Source organism: Lepisma saccharinum, chromosome 5 (genome assembly GCF_977018435.1).
Source record: "Lepisma saccharinum chromosome 5, izLepSacc3.1, whole genome shotgun sequence".
Lineage (NCBI taxonomy): Eukaryota > Metazoa > Arthropoda > Insecta > Zygentoma > Lepismatidae > Lepisma > Lepisma saccharinum.
The window spans coordinates 82,961,793-82,989,571 of NC_139233.1; the positions used below are offsets into that span (position 1 = coordinate 82,961,793).

The window sequence follows — 27,779 nt, forward strand, 5'->3', positions numbered from 1 at the left end:
AAACATTACCTTTTCTTCAGTCTATCTAATGAGGATCAAAAATTTAATAGAAAAAATAACTGCTTAGATATTAGCCAGTAACTAAGAGTCTGTGAATCTGATGCTTGAGGGGAAGCACAGGGAGAAGGGCGTGAACTTTTGAGATTTTTAACTCTAGTAGTGGTCTAACAACTGACCAAAATCCATCATTTACGGAATTACTCCCAACATTCGCCGTTTTCCCCCTTAATTTTTTTGGATAACACAGAAGTTTTCACAACACGCCCACATCTCGTCCCCACGAACGCGGCTAAAAATATGGTTTGGTTTTGAGTTGGTGTTTTAAGTCCACTTTATGCACAGTAAGGCTAATCGGGACTGGACCTACAGTTTAAAGTGGGATCCGAACCACTGTGCCATGTGCCTCCACCGGGTATCGAACCCGGAACCCCTTGATTACAAGGCAACGACGCTACCACTGCGCCATCGGGGAGGCTAGGCTAAAAATATGAAAACAGTAACTAAATAACTAACTCCCTAGCCTTCTTAAACCCGAAGGTTCATGGCTGCAGCAACACAGGCCTTCCATCTTTCCCTATCTTGAGCAAGTTCTATATACTCTTTTCCATCCCTACCGATTTCCCTTAGGTCCATCTCAACGTTGTCCCTCCATGAAAACAGTAACGTATAATTTAGCAATAAGACCACAAAATGAAGCCAATTATCAAAATTATCACGAGGAAAATCATCTGTCCCTGAACAGTAAGTATATATATCCTCTAGCGCGACACAAATGAAAAGCCCCATCATAGGGATGCTGCAGCTCAGTTCATTGCTGATGCAGTTCAAATTTCAATCTCATTTTTCTCCCTTATATCAAAAAACACCTCGATAAAACTTTCTCATTATGAAGAGGAAGGATGGTAGATAAAAATATCCAAAAATGAGAAAAATCGGTTGGGGGTGTTTCGAGCTGTTGAAACTTGAAATTTGAACATTTGAACAGTGTGTTAAAATTATACAAAGTTTCAACATTTGATCATCTCGTAATATGCAACCGTCTTTCCTCTTTACAACAAGCTCAAGAACGCTTCTGTATCTTTGTTCGTTCCCGAGATATACTTAATTGAAAAGAGCATGTTCCTCAAAAATGGCATTTTGAATAACCCTCATATAATTCGTAATAATCATATTTCAGCAAAATCCTTTCACAGGTATCGGTTTTGGAGCAAAGCAAAGTTGTTTAGCAAATATCATCAAAGTCGGTGATTATGAGGGTCAACTCCTGCCTGATTTGACATGGAATGACCCATATATTATATATATACAGGGTGACTGGTAATTAGATGTATTCCCTGAAAGGGGTTAAAGTAGAGACAATTTGCAATAAATTTGACCATATGATACCCCGTCCGAAAATTAGTAGTTTTCGAGATAATCGAATTTCTTTTGTTTCTTTAAAAAATGACAATTTTCCATATAAAAAGATGAATTGAGAAAAAACTGCTCATTGTATGGAACTTATTTCAGCGTTTTCTGATAGCTAACAAATAAGTGGTTCGTTGAAAAAAAAAGTTTTTCCCAAATAACGATCACATGTAAGTACCGGGTGGGTCTAAACTTACAAGTGATGATAAAAAAATGCACTCTTAGTTTACTTGGCAACGTATTAATAACAAAAATGGTATGACACGAAGCGTACAAATTACTTTAATTACTTCCTTGTGTCATCTGCTATCCAACAAGGTACAAAAGTTGCTAACATTCACATTTGTGCACAAGAAATAATACTTCATTCATCTTCATGTGAATGGAATCAATGAACAAAACAATTAAAGAACATTACTCGTCTTGCTCAAAGTGGGCACCTCCGTTACGAATGCAGGCACGCAGGTTTTTACGGACGTAACTCGTGATGTGATGGTGTCCTTGATGTGTTGACCAGCTGTTAAGATCCTCTCCCTGAGCTCTTCTATCGAGTTTACCGGTGTCTTGTAAACTAAGTTTTTCATGTGGCTCCAAATGTAAAAGTCGCAAGGCGTCAAATCTGGGGATCGAGCCGGCCAGGGAATCGGGCCGCCTCGGCCAATCCATTTCTTTGGGTAATTTTTATCCAGACACTGTCGCACGCCCAGGCAGAAGCATGGATGGGCGTCATCAACAATCATTTGATCGAGCCATTTTTCCTGCCCAAAATCTTAAATGGCATCACTTATGAATTTTTTTTGAGGAATGGGATGTCAATGTTGTTGGAAGATGCGCCTCTAGCTACAAGACGTGACATGATTTATCAGCATGATGGCAGCCCAGCTCGATCCCCCGATCGATTTGGCGCCTTGCGACTAAGAGTGCATTTTTTTATCATCACTTGTAAGTTTAGACCCACCCGGTACTTACATGTGATCGTTATTTGGGAAAAACTTTTTTTTTCAACGAACCACTTATTTGTTAGCTATCAGAAAATGCTGAAATAAGTTCCATACAATGAGCAGTTTTTTCTCAATTCATCTTTTTATGTGGAAAATTGTCAATTTTTAAAGAAACAAAAGAAATTCGATTATCTCGAAAACTACTAATTTTCGGACGGGGTATCATATGGTCAAATTTATTGCAAATTGTCTCTACTTTAACCCCTTTCAGGGAATACATCTAATTACCAGTCACCCTGTATATATATATATATATATATATATATATATATATATATATATATATATTGTTTAGCTTCCGTTTCCGATAACAGGACTCCCCGATGGTGCAATGGTAGCCTTGTATTCAAGGGGTCCCTGGTTCGGACCCCACTTTAAACTGTAGGTCCAGTCCCGATTAGCCTATCTGTGCATAAAGTGGACTTAAAACAACAAATCAATCAATGAAGCGTTTCTGGTAACAATTTCATAGGAACAAATTTAAGATTTGCCCCCCCCCCCCTTCCAAACTGACTAATCTAGCTACGTTCCTACGTTCTTTGAGTCACATGTCATTTCCTTATTATACAAGGGATACATCAGGTTGCAAGGCCAACACTAACAACAACGCTTTACTGTGTAACGCCAATTACCTTTTTCAACGTTTCGCTGTCGCTGCTGAAGTCCAGGCGTTCTGCGAAATATGGGCAATAGAGCGAGCGAGAAAGTAAAATTTGAAGTAAAGCCTGTATTACACGTATAAGCTTGCAGCGTTGGATGACAGGTTCAATTTACATCAGGTTGTAATAGGAATAAATGGAGTCAGAATTACCTCATCAGTTTTCTGCTCGGAGATCAGAGCGAGTTTCTTCATCAGATATCATGATGACTAGGGCTTCGAAGTTGATGAGAAATGATCTTTTCCTGTGAGACTTGGGGAGAATGCTAAACCTGATATCAGTCCGTTTCCCTTCAGTTAGAGCCAAACAACATAATTTTTTTATTTTGCATTTTTTGACCTTTTTGGCATTTAAGTCTTTTTTTAGTATTTTTTGCGTTTTTATTGCATTTTTCTTCATTTTTTAGGATTTTACCTCCTCTCTTGTTGTTTCGTGAATTTTAAATGCATTAGCATAGGTTACATATTTAAATTTCCTGACACGGTCATTTTAGCAAGTTCGCCAATAATCTAAAATCCGGTCAATGAAAAAGTACAATATTATTTTAACTGAAACATTTCTCAATTTATTGTGGTAAATTATTTTTTTCTGTAGCAAACTTGAAATACTTTGTGTGAAGCCTACCTTTAAAGTAACATTAGTCACAATATTTAAATATATAATCTGATGTACGCGAAACACAACGGTATTTTCAGATGTTGGCCGACTAATGTATCGTGGAAGGCCCACCCTGAAAGAAGATGAATGACTTGTACAGAAAAACCTTGCGGTGTGTTTGATGTATCCTTGAAGTAAAAATAAAGAAAACTACATATTAGCACGTAATTGCTTTATCCCTTTGCTTCAGTAGTTTAAACACCAAACAAAGAATTTTTATCGAATTATTCAACTACTCTCTCGAATTTATTTGGGTCATTTCTAAAAACATTTTAGGTTATATTTTAAGAATTACAAAGTCTTCCTTTTTGGTTTTGCATTTTTTAGGTCATCAACTTTCTAGCCCTAATGATGACAATGGAACGTCATTTCTTTGGTTCCAAATATGCAAGGAATGAGAAACGTCTTCATTTTCAAAGTAGAAAAATACTTTGGTCCTAATTATTTTCATGCTATTGAAACTAAAAATTGTAATTGTTACCTGGTGTAGAGGTGGAACGTAATGTTCTCGTTCGGACACTCACGAGGAGCCAAGTAGCAGTTGTCGAAATCCATATCTTGTGCCATGGCACCTGGAAAGATAGTAAAGATATACATATAAAAAAATATTTTATTAACCAGTCGTTGGTTACATTTGAAAAATGTATTCCTAAAAATGGTTAAAATGTTCATGGCCGAAGATATTTCTTGTAAAGTTTTAAGTGGTCTGAGTGAGTAAGCTCGAAGTTCTGGCAGACGCCAATTCAGCACAGCTGTTATGATTTAGGGAACATCACTCTATCGCCAAGATGTATGAGTCCCGAATAGGTTCACAGATCACAGATCTTTTCAAATTAAATTGTAATAAGAATTGTTTTTCCTTCCGGCTGACTACATTCAGTTTTATTTTATAATGGAAGAGTTACAAATTCTCTCCATTACAAGATTTAGCAGGTATTTCAGAAATTCAATTCGCACTCAAATGTAAATTGTATTGTATTATACTAACTAACTAACTCTCTAGCCTTCTTAAACCCGAAGGTTCATGGCTGCAGCAACACAGGCCTTCCATCTTTCCCTATCTTGAGCAAGATCTATATACTCTTTTCCATCCCTACCGATTTCCCTTAGGTCCATCTCAACGTTGTCCCTCCATCTTCGTCTTGGCCTTCCTACAGGTCTCTTACCATCAGGTTTCCCAACAAGAATCCTGTAAACTCCTCTTTCCTCTCCCATTCGTGCCACATGGCCTGCCCACCTAAGTCTTCTTGATTTAATTATTCTAATAATATCTGGACATGAATACAAATTATGTAGTTCTAAATTATGTAACCTTCTCCACTCACCTGTCTCCTCATCCCTTTTAGGTCCAAAGATTTTCCTAAGGATTTTATTCTCAAATACTCTCAATTTATGTTCCTCTTTCAATGTAAGGGACCAAGTTTCAGATCCATATAATACTACAGGCAAAATTACTGTTTTGTATATTTTAACTTTTAGTTTCTTAGATATTAAACGAGAAGACAAAAGTTTATGAAGAGAGAAGTAACATGCATTTCCTGAATTAAGCCTACTTTTTATTTCCTCTTTAATATAATTTTCATTTGTTAATATTACTCCTAAGTATTTGAATTTGGAAACTGGTTCAAACGAGTTGTTATCAATAATTAGATTTTGATTATTACCTAACACTTGGTTTCGGCCTGTAAGCATATATTTAGTTTTCTCTTTGTTAACTTCCAAACCTATCTCTTTAGCAGTTTTGAAAAATATTTTAGCATTATTCTTAATTGTATTCACATCATCCCCCAGTAAGTCTACATCATCTGCATATGCTAACAACTGAGTTACAATTATTATTGTATTATAGAAGAAATAACATATAAGATTATTAATTAGGCATATTTGCAGAATTGTTATGCTTGTAATTTTTAAAGCATCGCGGAACTGGAAATAAATTTTGAAAAGTCTCTTTTTAATACCTTTTTAATAAAATTTCTGTTTCTTAATATTAATCTTAGGTACTTCAATTTTTAAACAAATTAAAGTGAATTTGCTATCAATAAATATTATTTTTTATTATTGGCCTAAATAAGTGTATATCCCCTTTTGCTAACTTAAAAGTCTATCTCCTTTATCATTCTTAATTTTATCTAAATAATACCATTATTATCAATATTTTTACCTTTCCGTAACATTATAGTATTGTTTCTAATTAGGAAAATGATTTTCACCCTCTAGTAATAGTAGCAGACCGCGTTTCTTAATTTCTTTGTATATTTGTTACTGTTGGTGGCAGTATACCGTATCGTACCCAAGGTATTGGGTAAGAAGTATAAAGTCTTAGCATAGCAGGTATCAGAGAAAGGAATGCTGAATAAGTAATCAAATGTCGGGTGATTGACTTGGAAGGCGTATGTGGCATGAGTGTTGGAATTGTCAGGAGGTGTGATCAGTTGGCGAGAATAGGCGAGAGAGTAAGAGTAGTGCAGGTGGCCGGGTTCTAAATAATCATTTGAGGCTCGAATCATCATTTGAGGCTCGTCGTAGCCTTTTATGATGTATATTTTGAGGGCAGAGTTGGCAACACTGTGGGCCTACTGTAGCCTTTTATGAGGGGGGGGTCTATTGCTTTTTGTTTACATCTGGCAACACTACCGTAGTTTGACAGTGTTGTTAACCTACTGGGTTTTTTTTTTCACTGAGGCTCGAATTATTATTTGAGGCTCGTCGTAGCCTTTTATGATGTATATTTTGAGGGCACAGAGTTGGCAACACTGTGGGTTTTTACTGTAGCTTTTTATGAGGGGGTGGTCTATTGCCCTCTGTTTACATCTGGCAACACTACCGTAGATTTTTTGACAGTGTTGTTAACCTACTGGTTTTTTTTCACTGTAAATTTTTATTAAAGGGTCTGAGGGGTCCATGTATTTTTTATGTCTGGTAACACTGTTGGGGGGCCTAGTGTTGGCGACACTGTGGGTTTTTACTGTAACCTTTTATAAGGGAAAAAAAAAACCTATTATTCTCTTTTTATATTTGGCAACTCTATTGGATGTTTTTTTTTTTTTAGGCTTGGGTTTTACCAACCCATCCAAAAAAAAATTCCACTATATAATCTTTTACTAACTAAACTAACCTACAAATAAAAATTGCCAACACCGACAAGCATCAAATGATGATTTCGAGCCTCAAATAATGATTTCGAGCGTCAAATGATGATTCGAGCCTCAAATAATAATTCAAGACTCGTCGGTGTTGCCAACCCACTCTACAAAAATTCCACTATATGATATTTTGAAGCCTTTCACGGTGTATGTTAACCTCACAAACAGTGTTGCCAACTCGGGGGCGAGGCGTAGCCTTTTATGGTGTATGTTAACCCTACCAGCAGTGTTTCCAACTCGTCGTAGCTTTTCACGGTGTATAATTTTTACACGCACGCGCGTGTATTGTGACGAATGCACTCTCTCATCCTTGAAGGATGAATGCATCTTATCGTAATTTTCCAACTGTGGGACCAAATGTTTATATATCGTGACCTTTGTAAACCTCTTTCGGGAACAATATGTCGCACACACACACGCGCGCGCGCGTGCCTGTATTGTGACGCAAGCAAACAAAAAAAAACTTTGCCTGTCATTACAAAAAAAAACTTTGACCGTATTCTTAAATAACTAACAAGGACAATGAATCTTTTTGGCTTCCGCAAACAGATCAACATGGAGACTGCACCGCCAAATTTCAATAACCTCTTACCTTCCGTATTATCTAAACTCAATGGTTTACTGATTGTTCATCTCAACAGCATTTGGACGAAACTGAATGACGATGTGGGCAAGATGTTTTATGTTTTTAATAACAATTTACATTTCTACGAAATTCCGATCGACGGGAAACTTCAAATCACCGTGAATCCGGAAAACGCAGGCGAAATCAAAATTTCTACCGGCAAGAATATTTTTCGAATCAAGCACGACAAGATGCTTTTTAACATTACGTACGATGTTTCTGCAGGAGATTATTTTTATATGGAACTTCTCGGAGATTACGACAAACTCATTCCTCTCTTTGTAGAATTACGAATCGTCTATCCTATTATAAATAACCGTTAACCAAAAATGCCTAACGACATTTTCGGCAACACCAAGCGTGTAGACCATGCAGAAGAGATTCTCATGTTGGACATTCGAGTTAAGAAGTTGAGGACCGATTTGATTGCTTTGCAGGAGACCTTAAACAAAAGTTTAGAGTCGGAAATCGCTACGCTCCAAACGCAATGTCTCGACCCCATTCTGAAAATCGATTCCGAACTGAAAACGCTCATAAAAAATTATGTCGACGTACCTTCTTACGACAACGTTCAAAATATACAGTTGAGCGTGGATTCGCTTCAAAATGATTTGGCCAAATTACAGCAATTTCAATCGAAAAATGAAGATTTGGAAAAACTGAAACTCGAAATCGAAGAACGAACTTCCGCAATAGAAAAGAATTTCTCTGAACTTCAAACCGTCGTGAACGATATAGACGCAGAACGCTTACATGTCGTCGTTTCCAAATTACAAGAAGAATTCACCAGCACGTTGGAAGAAATTAAATCCAAGTTGCAGACTTTGGAAGATACAATGACGAACCTACCATCGTCGGACGAACTGCAGGTCATCGGTAAAAGCGTCGCGAACATAAAAATTCAATTGGAGGCCTATCAAGATTTCGAACACATTCAAACCACCATCGCTACGCTTCAGGCGTCCTTGGAATTGATCAACGAAGAAATTAAAAATATTCACGCTGAAGCAAGAGCGTTGACGAGCATTCAAGACACGTTGAGCACGGTTCAGCAGAAGATCGAATATTTAGAAAATTTGAACGTCGAAACGAATCTCGCTAATTTTCATCACGTACTCGACAACATACAGGGTGACTTGGAATCGTTACGGACGAGCGTGCCTTCGAGCGAAGATTTGGAAAAATTGAAAACGGCGGTGACGGCACTATCCGATTCGAACGACATCAAAAGTTCATTGAGCGATCTCGAGAGTAGGGTGGCCAATCTCCCCACCTCCAAAGAATTGCACGCTTTGAAAAGAAACATATCTCGAATGCTGAAACGACTAGAAACGGAAACGGCGAACGTGGAACAGATTCGAGACGAAATTAGTTCGCTGGTGTCGACGCTGCCCACTTCGCAGAGCGTCGCCGACCTTCACACGCAGTTTACAGAGATGCGAAGCATCGTGAACGATCTTACCGAGAAGAGCTCGAAATTGAATCAAGTCGAGAACCTTCAGAACATCGTCGTCAACATCAGAGATCAAGTCGGAGTGCTGGAATCCACGCAGGAATCGACGCTGGCTTCTTTCGGTGCCAAGTTGCAAGAACTCAACGAAAACTACAAGCAGTTGAACGTGGAAGTGAAAATCAAACCGTCGTTTTCTGCCGTAACAGATACCATAGTCGAGCATTTGCTGCCCATCGAAAATAAACTCGGACAAGTTCACAGTAATCTGCTCGGCGTCGACACTAAATTCGCTAAACTGCATTCTCTGCAAGCCATCGAAATCAACAGCGTACCCAATCAACAGAGAATCTCCACGTTCGTCGAAGGTAACAAACTGTACATGTTACATCCTTATCATCCGTACTACAAGTTTCTCCTCGATGGCACGATTCAGATAAACGAATTTTCGTACTGGTCTCACGGTAGAAAAGCTAGCGTTCCCACCATGACTTTGATATCGAATCGTGGTGTCCAGAAAGCAGGAAACATTCCTCTGGCACGTTGGAACGAAACGCGCAACATATATGAAATACACGAAGACGAAGATCTTACCGTTTTCGACGTGAGTGCCGGCGATAAGCTGATCATTCAAAACACGAGCGAAGTGCCACCCTCTTTGAATCCCATCACGCTTGTGCTTCTCTTGAAACGTAATCTCTAAAAAAAAATGTCTAGGCAAGCCATCGTCGAAGAATTGCATAAACCTGCACGCCGTAACTACGAACGTTTGGCTGTGGTAACCAAGGGCATCGACGACCTCTGGCAAAGTGACCTCGTGGAGATGAGTAGCGGCAATTTGAAAAACGTACATAAATTGAACAAGGGCAACAAGTACCTTCTCACCGTCATAGACACGTTTTCGAAATTCGCATGGGCTCTACCTTTGAAAGCCAAAACGGGAACATGCGTCACGGAAGCATTCAAATTAATTTTTCGCGAAAGCGGCGGCAGACAACCACGGTTTCTGCAAACGGACAACGGTAAAGAATTTTACAACGCCGTATTCCAAAAGTTTATTCAAAAACACAAGATTCAACATTATTCGACCTTCAGTCACATCAAAGCCAGCATCGTGGAAAGATTCAATCGAACCTTGAAAACACACATGTGGAAACGATTCACGCTTCGGGGAAATTACAAATGGGTCGACATCCTGCCGGAACTCGTCGACACCTATAATGATACGGTACACAGAACAATAGGCATGAAGCCAGCCGACGTTACCAAGTCCGACGAGCAGCGTTTAATTTCTACAGTTTACTGTCCAAAGTACACACCCACGACAAAAAAAGCTAAATACAAAATTGGAGACCAGGTGGGGATCAGCAAATTCAAACGCACCTTCGAGAAGGGATTCACAAAAAATTGGAGCACGGAACTCTTTACGGTGGTTCGAGTTCTACCCGGAAACCGACACACGTATATAATAAAAGATAGTAGCGGCGAGATTTTGAAAGGAAGATTTTACGAAGAGGAACTCTCTAAAACAAAACACCCCGACACGTACCTCATCGAGAAAGTATTGCGTAGGAAAGGTGACAAACTGTTTGTCAAATGGCTGGGACTTCCGGAAAAGAGTTGGATCGACGCGGACGAAGTGATCTTGTGAGTACGTGGAACGTGGTGAAGCGTCTACCGGATCCGGAAAGTCAAACGAGAAAAAAAAAAGAACGGCAAGTTGCTTCCCGACAGCATCCGCTGTCTGATCGTAGGTCCTTCGGGGTGTGGGAAAACGACACTGCTCGTGGACAATTTTCTCCTCGCACCGAATTGGTTAGATTGGAAGAACAGGCACCTGTACGTGTTCTCGAAAAGTTTGGAGCAATCCAAATACCAGCAACTGATGAAACTGTACGATGGTCTGGACATTGCAACGTTCGCCTCGGAAATAAAACCACTCGACGATTGTCGTGAAAATTCAGTCGTTGTGTTCGACGACGCCATCCTGGAAAATCAAAATGAAATTCGCAACTTTTTCACGCAAGGTCGTCACAAAGGAATGGATTGCTTCTACCTAGCTCAAACGTTTTCCAAAATTCCAAAACAGTTAGTACGCGACAACGCTAATTTCATATGTTTGTTTCGTCAAGATCACACCAACCTCAAGCACGCGTACGATGACTACGTAGGCGGAGACATGAACTACAATCAATTTTCGGAACGCTGCTGCTCTACTTGCTGGAACGGTGACGATTTCGGATTCGCGACGATCGACATGACGAGGAAACCCAACGACGGAAAATACAGAAACAAAATCAACGACTTTCTAAACGTTGCAACGTTGTGAGAAACGACGTGTATAAATAACGTCATGACGAAACGAAAAATCGAAGACGAAAATCTCAAGCTTCGCGATTACCTCGCGAAACGCTTCAAAGGTTGGAAATCCGAGAATCGCGGATTCTACGAAGAGAAGAAACGTCAGGATCAACCCGTGATCGATGCCATCAGCAGTCTAGGTAAAGAAATTAAAAGTGTCACGGAACAAAATAAAAATTTGATCAACGAACTCGTACCACTCGCAGCTAAAAGTTACGCCGTACCCACGCCTATTTCGAGCATTCCTTCGACGCCGTTCGAACTGAAGGATGCACCGGCACGACGTCGAGCCATAGGTAGCACGTCTTCGGATAAAATCGAGTTGGGACCTTTGGCACGAGACTACCTGAGCACGGGGAAATTCGACAAGGATGAAGTGTTCGGATTGTATCCCAGCATGGAAACCAGCGAAGGCGGCGGTGTGGTGTGGAAGATTGGGAAATCGAAGGTGACCTTCGAAGGCAACGACATTAAAGTCAATTTAGGCGACAAGGATAGTTGGAACAGGTATCCGGGTACGGTGGGACTGTGGGAACTCGTTGCCAAAAAGCAGCCGAAAGATTACACCGACGAAGATTACCAAAGTTACAAGGAAATTCTGATCATGACGGATGCCTTGTACCAGAACAACGACGCCTCGCAGAATAGGGTGAAATCGAGCAGCGGCGAGAAGTACAGGAATCTCATCAAACCGATTTGGAACCAGGTCAAAACAGGCAGCGGCGTCAAACGCTACAACACGTTACCCAAAGAATTCGTTTGGGTGGACGACGTGAGGAAGCTCGTGGACCGATTGTTGGTGATAGCCGGCGAAGAGAATGCAGGCAACCGTAATTTCTACAACGAGAAGGTTGGCATCGTGGACATGATCAGCACGAAACTTTCCAACTTCATCGTGAACGACGACAAGGGCATAGGTTACCTGATCAAAATCATCAACACGCTGCCTCCGAAATTTTGGAACGTGGCCGAAGGAAAGGGACTCGTGAACGACATCATCAACAAGTTACCTTTCGAGATGCATCTACCTCGCTACCAGTACTGCGGACCGGGTACCAAACTCGAGAAAAGATTGGAGAGAGGAGACAAGGGTGTGAATCCGTTGGACGCGGCATGCAAAGATCACGACATCGCCTACAACACCACGCAGACGGATCTGGACGCACGTCACGAAGCAGACAAAAAATTGGAACATGCAGCTTTCGAAAGGTTCGTGAGCAGAGACGCATCGCTGGGTGAACGGGTCGCCGCACTGGGTACCACCATCGCCATGAACACGAAACAAAAATTGGGGTGGGGTATATAAATAACATACCGTAAAAAAACTACACAAGAAAAAATCTCAGAATATATATATAAATAACATACCGTGAAAATAACACATAGAGCATCAACATGAAGCCCAAGGGTGTCGTGTACCAGATACCATACTCCAATCTAAAAAATCTAGGTGCTCTCGATGGGTTACTCACCAAGAAACAACGCGAGAAGAAACGTTCTTGCTTGTCGAAAGGACACGGAATGAAATTACTGCTCAGCACACCTCAATTGAAAAGATTGCAGCGTTCGCGGAAACAGCAAAAGATCGGAGGTTTCATATTCAGCATCCCCGCCATCCTGGCAGCATTGGGGGCCGTGGGAAGTTTGGCCGGCGGAAGTGCCGCCATCGCGAAAACCGTCATCGACTCGAAGAAGAACAAAGCGGAATTGGAAGAACAGAAACGTCACAACCTGGCCATGGAGAAGAAAGGGGGGAAGGGCGTGATGAAGAAGTTTAAAAAAAAGAAACAACAGCACTCACCAACCGAGACATTGAATCTCTGATCGGACCGTTACGAATCAAACACTTCAGAGGAGTTTTCATGTCCGACTCGTTACCTTCAAGCGTTAAAAGAAGAGAATGCGGAGTAGTCAACTTGGACGGTCAAGAAAATCCAGGCACGCATTGGATATGTTACCACAAAAATGATGATAAAGCATTCGTTTTCGATTCTTTCGGAGGTGTTCCACCTACAAATTTAATTCATTATCTGAAAACGAACAAAACCTCTATATACTACAACGACGAACGCATTCAAAATGTCGGAGACGTGAACTGCGGCCATCTCTGCCTCTCCGTGCTCGCGTTTCTCTCTAAAATAAATAACCCTACGATCGAGGATTTCCAGAAAGCATTGTGGAACCTCAAACAGCATCACTAGGATGGGCGTGTTCCATCTCACGAGCGAATCTTCAATCTTGAAACTCACGCTGCACGACGACATCGTCTATCCTAAATCCGTGGCTCTGCGTGCATTCTACAGCATGTACCTTATACCTAACGTCACGCAGCACAACAACAAAATTAGCGTCGGAAGCGAACACATCGTCGTCACGCCAGGACAATACAATCTTTCCACTTTGTAAGCTCAATTACCCAAAGGCACATACCTTTCTCAAAATTCGGTCACGCACAGAGTGGAAATCCTATCCGCGACGGAGACCGTGGACCTGGGCACCATGGGAGAACTTTTAGGTTTCGAGAACAACCACCCAAAACTCGAAGCTGGCATCAAGCACGTAGCAACCAACATTCCTAAATTCTTGGCCATAGAGACTCTGAACGTACACTGCAACGTGGCGGAAGGTATGATCACGAAATCTTCGGACGGATTATTAGGAAGTCACAAGCAGACGGGAATCATAGCGCTTTCAAACCAAGTTCCGAGTTCATGGAACCGATCATCTACACGCCCTCTTCGCCGATCTATTTTCCAGTATGTCGCAACCGCATAGACGACATAGAGTTGGTGGTGACGAACGAGAAAGGAGACGTGGTGGATTTCGCAGGTGCCACTACGACGGCCATCGTGGAGATCAACGTATAATAAATAACCATACATGTAAAATGGAGCAAATCGAAAGTTACGAATTGCAATCTTTCCCACCCAACCGTCGCACGTTCGCCAATCTGAACGAAGCGAACAGGGAGATCGAATACGACGTGGACGTAGGCGACGGGTTCATTCATCCTCACAGAGCGGACCTCTACCTTCAATTCGACGTGGTGAAGAAGGAAAGCGGAGACGCGTTTCCTGCAGCAGCAAACTTGATACTCGTGGACAACTTCGTGCCTCACCTGTTCTCGCAGGTGGAGGTGAGGAAACACAACACCGTCATCGACAGAATAGATTATCCAGGCATCACGTCGACGGCAGTGGGAACGTTGAAATTATCCAAAACGGACGCAGCGTACTACCAGGCCGGGGGATTCGAAGCCGGGACCAAAATATCGACGAGAAGTCACACGGTGCTCTTTCCCATGCGTCTGCTGCCTGGTTTCTTCTCGGACTACAAGGAGATCATGTGGAAGGGAGGACTGAGGGTCACGTTTCGAAGAGCGGCCAACGACAACGACGCACTAATGCGATACGCTACTTTGGGTCCGGACGGCACCACGCCGATAGCCAACACTTTACCCGAAGCAGCGAAATGCGTCATCCGGAGCATGGAATTGAGAATGCCGGTGGTGGAATACGAAACGAACTACGCCCTCAAGTACAAAGCGGAGATCTTGAAAAGTCCGCAGGTGCCGATTCACTTTCACGGTTACCAGTGCGTGCAGAAGATGGCGTCGGGAAGTCACATGGAATTCGACGTGACGACACAGTTCAACAACATACAGTTCGACATGCCAGATTTCGTCGTAGTGCTTTTTCAGACCGGACGCGATAACGATCAGGAAAAAGATTCCAGCAAGTTCGACGACTGCAAGATCAAGAACGTTTATCTGAAGAACGGTGGGAACGAAGTGTTCCCGCGCGAGAATTACAACCTCGACATGACCAAAGACGATTACCTCAAACTTTACGAAGCTTACACGGCTTACAAACGCGTGACCGAAGGAAGCGTGGACGTGTACTACGCGCCCAGCGAATTCAAAGCACGGAGACCCATGACCGTCATCAACACATCTAAGAGGAAGCAAGTGGTGGTCAACGATCGTACCAACATCAAGATTGTATGCGAGTTCCACAATGCCTTGCCTGCAGATACTCTGTGCAGTGTCATTCTTATTGCAGAGAAAACATTTGTGTATGACGTCAAGAATGAAAGAGTGACTGAACAGTTTTAAATAAATAAAAAAAAAAATAGCACACAATAAGAAATGTGGAATTTTATATATATAAGTACAAATTGCAATTAGTAGTTTCCAGAAGTTTAATTTTGCTGTGCCATGCATGCATGTAATCGAGGAAGTGGAAGTAAATTAAAATTGTTTTTTTTTCGCATTGCCTATTACTTTTTGTTGCACTCTGGGCAGGTCTTACTAGTTTGGAGGCGATAGTGGCCCCACGGAAGTGTATGGACCCCACATTCAAGAATACACCTCTTGTCGTCGTGTGCATCCAGAGCAACTTTCCTGACAATATTAGTTGTAAGCACATGATCGACGCTTTGGATACGATGCTCTTTTTGTAGAATGGGCGATTTTGTTCTGAGGCACTCGAGGTAATCCTCAAACTTGAGGTGCTCCCGAACCACTTGCCTGCTTACACCCTTTGCCTTTTTTGTTACAGAACCCTCAGCCCGGATGGCATAGGCTTTGGCACGAAGTCCAGCAAACTCCACAATCACATCCCCGTCTTTCTCGTCCTTGAGTTTGCCGGGTATTTTTTTGTTCCGGGCAGAATTCCATACCGGTTTAGCTGGGGATAGCCCGATGTGTCGAAGAGCTTGACAAAAGCTGGAACTTTGGCTATATCACCATACGCATCGGCCGTGCGAACATGGTACACCAAGCTGTCTGTGTCTGTGTAGAGGAGCGAGATATTGTGGTTGTAGTGTGCACGTAGTATACCGTAATATGTCTCGAACATGCACAACTTGCTCAGATCCAAAACTGCAGCTCCCACATAGATGGGCTTGTTGAGTAGCACCTTGCCCCGGTTCATGTGAATCAGAGACATCTGTTCGTTGTAAATTGTTCGAGACCTGAACAGCGGGCTTGCAACAAGTCGACGACACTGTGTTTTCTTCGTCACCAACCTCACATCAACGCGATTTCGCACATTCTCCATGGTCTTCCCAAATACCGCATTGTTCATTAATTTGAAAAAATCGCGATCATGTTCCGAAGTGGCATCAGTGCGATGTTTGGTGTTCAGTTCGATGTACGGCTTCAACCATGGAGACTGCCTGAACAAGAGCACGTGGTAAACTGCTTTGACCGAGACCCCTTGCTGCATTAACCACTGGAGGTTCCGGTAGTGTAGCACATAACGCTTTTTGGGCTCCAAGTCCATGACGAGCTTCGGTTGATCCGAGCCAGGTGGACACTTGACTTCCGGAGCAGGCGAAAGGTCACAGAATGTATCCTGCAGCTTCTCGGGGAAGTCAAGGTCCACCTCGGCAAAAAACCCAAACTCGTCGCACTCTTTTTCGATGTCGTGGTATAAACCATCAACCAACTTAAACTGTCCTGTTGGGAGTGGCTGCATCATGGAGTGCCCGTAAAGATTATTCACATCAGTGTACATGATGTAGCTTGATGGTTGGGAGGGGTCGTAACCAGTGGCCATGTGGTGATTGTTGGCGTGTGCGAAGCGTTGCGACACTTGGACCATGCCGCCCCGGATAGCTCTCTCGATGAAAAGCATGATATCATTATCGGAGATAAGTGAAAGTTTAACTTTAGTCAGCAGGAGCATGGCCGACCATGCCAGTCCAGGAAGGCTGTAAAAATATACAGGGTCCAGGTTGTAAATTTTTATCGCAGTTGCCCGAAACGCCTGGAACACATCGGCAAGAAGCGTCACATCAAGCTTCAGGTATGCATCGTGGTAATCACCGAAAGTTCGGCAACCCAACTTGACCCACATAGACTGAGCATGCTTGTACTCCTCGTCGGTAATACCTGAACCTCTCAGTTGGCTGTAGAACGTATCCTGGGGAGGCAGCAACTCTTCTTCGAACTTGGAAGGGTCGGTGACGTATTCGTAGGGCTAGACCCCTTTACGTCTGATGAGTGCGACATCTAAGTTCGGGAAACTTGATGTGGTAATGGCTAGTTGGTCGTCTCTGAGCTTCCCAGCAAGAGCATCGAGGCTTGCCTGGAGGAACCTCAGAGAGTCGAGGAACCGAAGCTCGATGCTGCTGCTTGAGTCGGGGATCGGCACCCACTTGCTGATGCTAATATAACGTTCCTCGTTCTGTGCCAGGACATTGATTCTCGCATTGTCGTACCCTAGATGTGTAACCAAGTGATGGAAATCATATCCCGAGCCATTGTGAAAAAAGACCGGTATGAAGCGCGGGTCCCTGGCTCTCAAGTTACATCTGTTGCACCACGGGCCAATGTAGCTTCCGGTCCCATAATGGTCATGGTGGTGGACCTTTTTGTTATCGTCAGTGAAGACCGAGTTGCAAACAGGACAATTTAGAGCTATTTCGTGCTGATGCTTGTTTTTGGGAGACAGAGGCAGCATGGGCTTGGGGGCCAACAGTACCTTCCCTATCTTGATGGCTTCCTGTTGCATTCTCTCCAGGAAGTGTTTGACCGGGTCAGGACCGCGATACACATAGGGCTCGGAGGCAATATGTTGGTCTCGCCACACCACAACATAGGAGTAACTCGAGGCCTCGTGGATTTGGAAAGGAATGGTAGAGGATGTTTCGGGGTTGGGCTCGCAGTTAGACAGAGGTTGAAGAAAGGCCTCGAAGTCTGCTACAATATAGGCAGGATGCTTCACCATAGCACTGTGCATGCGAAAGCACTCTACTGCACCAGGTTCGGGCAGGATAGTTCGTGCAGGCTTGTTGGTACCACAGTAGAGCATGTGGCGAGCTAGCTTCTCAGCAGCAATGTTGGGTCCTCTGATGCGCCGGTAATCCTGCTGTTCTCGATTATGAAATGTAAACAAGCACCTGCGACACACCTCGACGTGGGTTTTGTTTTTGCTCCGTTGGCTCGAAACAAGCCGAGAGAGGGAACGGATAAGGGTGTAATGGTGATGGGTCTCGTCCTTGATGAGCAGAAGGTTGATTTCTCGTACCTCGTTGTTGTTGCTCACGTTGCTCACCCGGATGGGGTGGACCTCATGTTTGTTCTCGGTGAGACCGTAAACATTGATGGCTAATTGCAGGCCCAACAAGTCACGAGCACGAACCTCAAACTTGTGAATATGCGAGACTTCTACAGGGTAGACAATCCCGGCCATTGCATCCCCCAGTTCCGACTCATACTGCTTGTAGTGTGAAACATAGCGTGGACTGTTTTCCCAAGGTATAGGGTGCAATGCTGCCAGCACCGACCAGAGGAAGCATTTGGTGTCTTTGTTCTGAATATTGAGAACAGCTTTCCTTGCTTCAACCTCGGGTGGCAGGGCAATATAGCTAGACCCTGCCAGTGGCAGGGACTTGCTAAGTTTCAGACGAAGTTCGTGGGGGTCGCCACACAGCGAACCGCCCGAGCCTTTAGCCTGATGCTCCTCGTGCTTTGCCACAAACTCCTCGACAAACTTGTCGTAGATGCTGTCGAGGTCAGTGATATCTGCCTGATGTAGTGTTTTTGCTTTTGTGGCATGGAAGAATTTATATATTTCATCAGACGGTTTCTTATACTTGCAGCATAGCACAGCATAGAATTTAGTGGAGTATGTAGCCAATGCATCGTTGAGGATGGATATTATCTTAGCTCGCTCGCTCTCCAGAAAACTACGCACATCGCAGAAGCTGTCTGATGTTATGTTAAAGTCTTCTAATAAATGCTCAAACGCAAATCGGTCTGCTTTCTTCGCCAGCTTGACGCGTTTGGCAGGTGGCGATGCATCGAGGGAGGTTACTTCTACCTTTCGCTTGGAAGGTTGCGGTAGAGATGTTCCAGTGCTCTTGCAAGTAAGCTGGTGTCGCTTGAAGTTGGCAATAGAAAAATTTTTTCCACACTTAGAGCACAGTTTGGTTGCACATATTCGCTTTCCCGGCACACAAGTACGACAGTGTCTTTGAAAATTTTTACTTGACATAGTAATTTGGCACGTAGGGCAATTTTTTTCAGAACGCATAATGCAGAGATTTTTGGGGGTATGTTATTTAATACCTAATGCTGTGCAATGCAAAATATAATTGTTAATTTTTTTTTAACTATTTTCTATGACCTTATTTGGTTTTTTTTTTTTTTCGCCAAATTATATGCTTCTAGTCTCCTATACAATACAATATACGAACAATATTGTCAACAGTATCATATTTGAGCAGGTCGTTTGTCACCTAAACACTACAGCTTACAGGTTGGTAAAATCTGACATGAAAGCAGATAATACGCTTAAGTCTTATTTATATGTAATTTTCACGGACGTACAATATTGTCAACAGTATCATATTTGAGCAGGTCGTTTGTCACCTAAACACTACAGCTTACAGGTTGGTAAAATCTGACATGAAAGCAGATAATACGCTTAAGTCTTATTTATATCGTGTCATTCTATAGCATTTTTTTGGAAGAAGTCAACTAGAACAACATATGGCGGTATGAGAAATATGCAAATTAAAGAATATTTTAGTAATATAAGGGCCCTAGCAATTAGCTTCGTCGACTAAGAGTACTCTTTTAAACATCTTCAGCTATCGTATTACTACGTGAAGACGTTTAAAATGTTTGGGTGTTGAAAAAGTTTGACCTATTTTTTATTTCTATTGTTTGCTAATAGATGGCGCTAATAGTACCCCCTCCCCTCCCTCTCCCCTCTTCTCCTCTGCTGTATGACAAATAGCACAAACATAAAAATCAAGATTTTGGAGAGCAAAACATAAAATTTGCATGCATCTGATGTCGAACTAGGAACTTTATCTTTCGGGGAGTCAACATTATTTTTTTACTCAGTCGTCATATAACATGAACACACGCAAACATTCACATGTGCTTTTTATTATTTTGTATTCGGTAAGTACAAGTATATTCTTACATAAATTATTGTTTAATTTAATAAATTGTAAACTCGGAGCCTGCTATACTAACACTCCTTCTGTCTATTGAAAGCGAATGTTGCGTGCATACGGAAATAACACAGAAAAAAAAGCGGATGGAAGCAATTTAAAATCAGTGGAGCAAGGTTAGTATTACGAGAGCGTAAAAACATGTGCTTTCATTCAACTTCGAAAAATAAGAATAAATGTGTGCATACAGAACACATATGCTTTCTTTTCACAGTTGTAAAATCATATAAATTGTACATGAAGTAAGTTACGGGGAGGCTCTCTCTTTTATGTCTGTGTATATGTTGTACAATTAGGTACAAGTATTGTACAATTAGGTACAAATTGTTGTACAATTATTTTCCCCAGTTGTCCAGTTGGAGTTGGGGGCATAACACTGGTACTATTTGTAATCACAGTGCTTACTCATGTATTTTGTTTAATATTTTATTTCAAATTCACTGTCAGAAACTAGTATTGCCAGTTCCTGGATGTAGGTTTACCTACTCTGTTGGTTGTCACTGTCAAGTTTCCAGTATTCGTACAGCATAAAAAGCTATAACCCCCCTCTCAAAATATATACATTGTATACGCCAAGATGCTCAATAGCCTAGCAACACATCATGAAAAAAACATGCCAAGAGGACCCAGTGGGTTTATAAGTCAGTGCTGCCAACTCCTATTTGTAGGTTAGCTTAACCTGTAAAAAATCATATAGTAGAATTTTTGTAGAGTGGGTAGGCAACACCGACGAGCCTCAAATGATAATTCAAGGCTCGTCGGTGTTGCCAATTTCTATTTGTAGGTTAGCTTAGCCAGTGAAAAATCATATAGTGGAATTTTTTTTGGATGGGTTGGTAAACCCAAGCCTCAAAAAAAAAACATCCAATAGAGTTGCCAAATATAAAAAGAGAATAATAGGTTTTTTTTTCCCTTATAAAAGGTTACAGTAAAAACCCACAGTGTCGCCAACACTAGGCCCCCAAACAGTGTTACCAGACATAAAAAATACATGGACCCCTCAGACCCTTTAATAAAAATTTACAGTGAAAAAAACCCAGTAGGTTAACAACACTGTCAAAAAATCTACGGTAGTGTTGCCAGATGTAAACAGAGGGCAATAGACCCCCCCTCATAAAAAGCTACAGTAAAAACCCACAGTGTTGCCAACTCTGTGCCCTCAAAATATACATCATAAAAGGCTACGACGAGCCTCAAATAATAATTCGAGCCTCAGTGAAAAAAAAACCCCAGTAGGTTAACAACACTGTCAAACTACGGTAGTGTTGCCAGATGTAAACAAAAAGCAATAGACCCCCCCTCATAAAAGGCTACAGTAGGCCCACAGTGTTGCCAACTCTGCCCTCAAAATATACATCATAAAAGGCTACGACGAGCCTCAAATGATGATTCGAGCCTCAAATGATTATTTAGAACCCGGCCACCTGCACTACTAGTAAGGTCTGCGGATTGTGAGAGAGGAGAAAAGTGGAGAACGATTATTGGACGATGGTGTGTGATAGATTCGATGTCTGACAGGGAGGTCAGACAAGTGATAGTTGAGAGGACAGGCTAGGAACAATCTCCATATATTTGTAAGGCAAGTAATATCCTTTCATTAACCAATCCATATCGATTCAGTCATGAAGAGTATAAAACCCATATCTAACCTAAGTTAATTTATATCGCCATTCCTTTAAATGTAACCTCTTGCATTTATCACATTCAGGCCAAGCGAGTGATAACCATCTGAGAGATGAATGACGAATAGCTACATCACCCAATTAAATCTAGAGGTTCTTGGTTCGATCCCAAACGCAGCATGGGAGTTGCGTTACGTGGTGGAGGCTGCTTAGGGCTTCTCATCCATTTTTTTGCAAATGCGATGCGAAAACACTGCAGTACGTGAAATACTGCGATTTTCATCTATTTCATCCCGAAATATGATGAAAATAATAGAGCCTTCTAGCTTTTCAAATTACGTACGTGCGATATGGCGCCGGAATTTTCACTTGTTAGCGCTTCACGTTGTGTTAATTATCAATTGTTACCAAAGAAAGCCAAAAACGTAAAATTCTAGAAACTGAATGTGAGACAATGAAAGCTCTGTCGTGTTCTGAATCGAGTCGAGCCTACATGCCGACTCAGCAAGCTATCACGTTGCAGCGCACGGTCAATGGTCATGTTGACATAACATATTCTCAGGCTAATCAGGAGATCGAGGAAAGATTAAATGCACTACAACAAGACCTTGATCAATTACAGTCGAACGCGGGACTCCAGTCTCATGAGTCAGATTTAGTTTTGCAATTTCAGAATCTTGAGGCTAAAGTAAATGCACTTGCAGAACATCGGAAAAAACATTCATTCACTGAGTCATCATTCTCATATCCAGTTAGAGAATATGAACATAGAGATAGAAACAATAGAAGAACCTATTATCATAATAGTAATCATAGAGCTCAGAATAGAAATACATGGCATAATAACCACAATGATAATCTCGACACACAGTCGCAAAGCTCGCATAGGGGGCGATGCCGCAATGGCGGTGACCCTCGATTTCAGCGTTCGCATTTTTCATCTTCATCGCCGCGAACATTTTTGGAGCAACAACAGGGGCGCGAAGATACAAATAACCATACTAATCAGGTTCTTAATGCAAATTACTATACTTTTCGTCAGAACAGAAGCAATTTTAAACGAGTAAGACCTGCATATGACGGGGACCTAGGTGTAGGACCTTCGGGAAAAACTCTAACGGTCTCTACTTTTCCTTCTGAAGATCTGATTTACATCAATGTGAAAGTAGATGGGGAAATTCGACAGTTCATCCTGGATAGTGGAAGTCAAATTTCGGTAACGGGAGATAAGAACATACCAGTCAATGCCAAGCGATTTAATATAAATACTGCGATTAGAGGAGTCACTAATAGTCAACTGACGGTTAAGGAAATTGTGTTACTACCATTTTCTATACATAACCAAACATTTGTTCATCCATTTAGAATTGTTAAGGATTTTAATCAAATTACTATATTAGGAAATGATTTCTTGAAGGGACAAAAGGCTAAGTTAGATTTTGAGGAAAATAAGCTTACATTGCATAGATTCGGCACACCTCCTAGAAACCAAATTAAAAATGAGAATAAGAAAGCTTTTGACGTGTCAATCAAAGTTTCTCATTTATTACAGCATGTTTTGCAACCAGAATTTGTAGCTGCTAAAAAGATAAAAGTGAAACCTAGGACACATTTGTGCATTCCACTGAAATTGGCTAATTCATATGACAAAGATAGGACACTCTTGGAACCGGACCGACAGTTTCAAGAGAAAACGGGATTGATGGTTGCCAGAGCAATTATTAATCCGGATTCGAATCTCATTTGGATCACAAATCCTTTAAATTATAATGTTACAATTAAGAAAGGCACTATTATCGGGAAAGCTGAAACATGGGATAGGCCAATCATGAGTAACAATAATGATGAGAATAAGGATGAAATTGGTGAACAGGCACAGGTTTTTGCGACGGAAGAGTCAGGGAACGTCAGTGACGCACGGGCGGACCCTAGTCGGTTTGATGGGAATCCGAATTTAGAACCCCAGCAAAAGGAGCAACTTTTGGCTGTTTTAATGAAATATCCACATGTTTTTGCGTGGTCAAAGGATGATATAGGTAGAGCCACGAATTATAAACATAGAATTCAACTAAAAGATGACACAGAATTTCACTTAAAATCCTACCCGATTCCAGTTCACCTTCGTGATGAAATTAAAGATCAGATTGAGACTTTATTAAAGCAAGGTGTTATTTCTCCTACAAAATCACCCTTTAACTCTCCAGTTATCCTTGTAAAGAAGGCAAAGGGGGGTTATAGATTATGCCAGGATTATCGCAGATTGAATGTTTCGTCTGTATTTGACGCTCTGGGTGTGAATAACATCAATGAAATATTATACAATATGGGGGGCAAGAAATACTACTGTACGGCAGACTTGAAGAGCGGATTCTTTAATATTCCTCTCACCGAGGACAGTAAGAAATATACAGCATTTACAATACCAGGAATGTCACAGTATCAAATGAACGTCGTGCCACAGGGCCACGTCAGTTCATCAAGTGCGATGACTCGTTGCATTCACCTAGCGTGCTCAAATTTGGATCCCAATCACTTTGCCCATTATGTGGACGATTTATTTTGCTTCGGAAATACCTTTGAAGAAATGCTCTTAACTCTGGAGAAAATGTTACAATGTTTACAGGCTGCGGGATTAAAACTTGCGATAGAAAAATGTCACTTCGGCTACACTGAGGTTATTGCTTTAGGACATAAAATTTCGAAATTTGGCTATCGGATCAATGACAAAATCATTGATTCTATCAAGAAATATAAGACACCGACAACTGTGAAACAAGTTCGCACATTTCTCGGATTAACATCTTATGTCAGGAAGTTTTTAAAATCATATTCCGAGATGGCACTTCCCTTGCAAAAATTGATAGGAAAAAAGAAGAAATTTCTCTGGGGGGAAGAACAGCAAACTGCGTTTGAGAGGTTGAAAGAGGCTTTACTTACAGCTCCTGTATTAATGGCATATGATCCATCAAAAGAAGTAAGGGTATATACGGATGCAAGCAGTAAGGCAATTGGCGCGGTGATTTTACAACCGAATGCGAACGGTGATTTTCAGCCTATTTCCTATTGCAGTAGAGTTTTAAAAGACCATGAAACTCGACTTTCAACCATCGAGCAAGAATTGTTGGCAATCATATACGCATTTAAGTCATTTAGATTCTTTTTACTTGGGAGACATTTCGAATTATTTACCGACAACCAAGCAATCACATTCATTCGCTCCTCAACGCAACTTTCAAACAAATTATTTAGATGGTACACGTTGATGGCCGAGTTCGATTTTACGCCAATTCACTGTAAAACTACACAAAATATGGCGGATGCTATAAGCAGAGAGACAGAACATGATCCGCAGGGTGAAGACGAGGAGCTTCCAGAGCCACGTACATTGTTATTGTTAGATGAGACAATTGATGTTGCTATACACCAACGAGAGGATTCTTTTTTTGGAAATATCATGAATATTTTGGAAGGAAAAGAAGACGAGGGGGCCAACAACCCACCCAACGCCTCCCTGCAGAGAACTGATGGAAATAATCTTTTGTGAACTACAAAAGATAAATAGTGTAAGTCAATAATAGACTTTAGTATTTTTTATGAATAAAATGTGTTAAACACATTCGGTAAGGAAAATGAGAATTAAAATTCTCTATGATTTAGCGTGGTTAGTCAAAATAGGGTTTAAACAATTGCACATTTTAATATTTCAATTTTTAAATTTAAGTAATAATTACATTTATAATTTTAATAACTAAATAAATGACAGAAATATGAGATTATCAGTTTTATAAGATTTAAATAACGTTAAAATAAAGAAAACAGTTATAATAAGAGCTGAATATGCATACAGCCAGTAAATTATTCAACGAGCTACAGATCAATAATAACTAAATAAGTATTGCGATAATAAGAATTATAATATAGATAATAATAATACGAAGAGAATAGTGAATATTTTGGTTCTTGGATAATCATAAAGCTCAAATAAAATGTATCACATGGAAATAATATAAATATTAAGATTACTTTTATAATTTTATGCATTCTATGTTAAGAGTTAATTATTTTTTATATCTTTCTTACATAACTTTACATAAAAGCTAGATTTGAAATCTAATATGAAGATTAATAAGTCAATTAAGAGCATAGGAGAAATAAGTAGTATTTTAAACATACAGCTACGATCATGTGTTATCAGCAGCCACTTGTCACATTTTATTAACAATTTAACGACACAGTCATGAGATGAATTACGACAGTTTTGAAGAAGTAAAATATCTTTCATTTAACATGTAGACATTACATTGATCCATCTAATTTAGGATACTTCATTCCAAATACGACTCAATTAGTTTATTTAATGTTATAATCAAGTTACTTAGAGTACTTCCTAAATTTTTTTCCGCATTGTAGAAATTTCCCATCTTGTAAAATTCCCACTTAAAATTTCCCTCACATGTATTTCATACTTCTCGAAGCGATGTCCAAAGTCATTTTCAACTGCCTTCATGGTAAAATGTGTTTCGTCAGCAAAAGGATAAAGTTCAACTCGGATGCAACGGAAATCCTTCCTCTTTAAGCAATGGGGAAACTTGAGTTACATTCAGAAAGACAGAACAACTGAAGAAATATGCAAGTTAGGCATTCTATTCGTTTCTTGCGGCAACGATATCTACCTACATCGGCAGGAGCAAAATTATCTTTTGACATGTAGTAACCAACACGTTGCAAATTAAACAGCAGATATCTCACATTCCACATTAGCCGGGGAACTGAATAAACTGCGACAGAGCATTCTTTCAACTCAGGTTATCAGATCGAAAGATACAAGGGAACATGGAATTGTATGTCCGTTCAGAACGATATTTCTTCATCTGGCAACATTTGGAATATAAATTGCAATTAAGTTTTCATTTTTATGTCATTTAATTTTAGGTGATTATATATATATATTTAGTTAAACACTACCAATTGTCAACTTTCATTTTTTGTCTCCATATTTTTTTGTATACAAAATTGTATATATATTTTTAATATTCTTAGACTGATAACAATATCATTAGGGGGGAAAGAGTCAATAATGGACAACGAGATTTCGAATTATTAGAATATTATTTTACGTATTTCAATTTATGTGGACAATATTAGCAAGTGCACAGGATATTTTACAATTAATCTTTATTAATGACGTTATTTTTAACAATATTATACTAACAGAAGGACGATCGTTCGACACATTATTTTTTTTAGGTAATATTTGAAGTATTTCATTTCATTCAATTGTTATTTATAAATATTTTCAGTCAATTTAAGCATTCATATATTTTCAGAAATCAATTATAATTTAAAATTTTGCAGTAATATACAGTATACACTCATAACATCTTCAAGAGTATTTACAGCATTACATTCTATTCATATGTAAAGTTCAATTTGTTTTCAGTAATTATTAGTAGTTATATTTTTTCTCTTTTCAAGATTCTAATTATATTTGGTGTGTAAAGGATGGCATTAATTAGAATTTGGGTAATTTATAGTAAGAGTAAATGTTATGACTGAATCGGTACTCCTTTTCAAATTCCATTTCCTCAAATATAACAACCCTCAACTACAAGATTTTTCATACTTGTAATAATTACAAGTACTACTTTCTTAAAATAAGGGTGACTTAGAGGCGCCCTTGTCTCAACAAAACCTCTACACATACCGACATATTAAGTTCTCTCACGAACAACATTACACTAACGATCAGGAGGAAATGCCTGTTCGGTATATGAAGCAAATTTCCTTTCCAAAACCTACCTGAATTGCCTCACAGATAATTCAAATTTTAACGGTGAAATGAACATTTTAACAATATTATGAAACCATGTTAACAGTC

The 27,779-nt window shown here is 40.5% G+C and overlaps 1 protein-coding gene across 1 annotated transcript in view; it reads right to left on the reverse strand.

The window, feature by feature from the left end:
* The window catches only part of LOC145987911 (pancreatic lipase-related protein 3-like), a 140,288-nt gene that overhangs the window by 88,984 nt on the left and 23,525 nt on the right, over positions 1-27,779 (reverse strand). Inside the window, exon 2 of the mRNA XM_083122720.1 lies at positions 4,206-4,296. Coding sequence (XP_082978846.1) covers positions 4,206-4,296 — 91 coding nt within the window. The remainder of the gene's footprint in view (positions 1-4,205; positions 4,297-27,779) is intronic.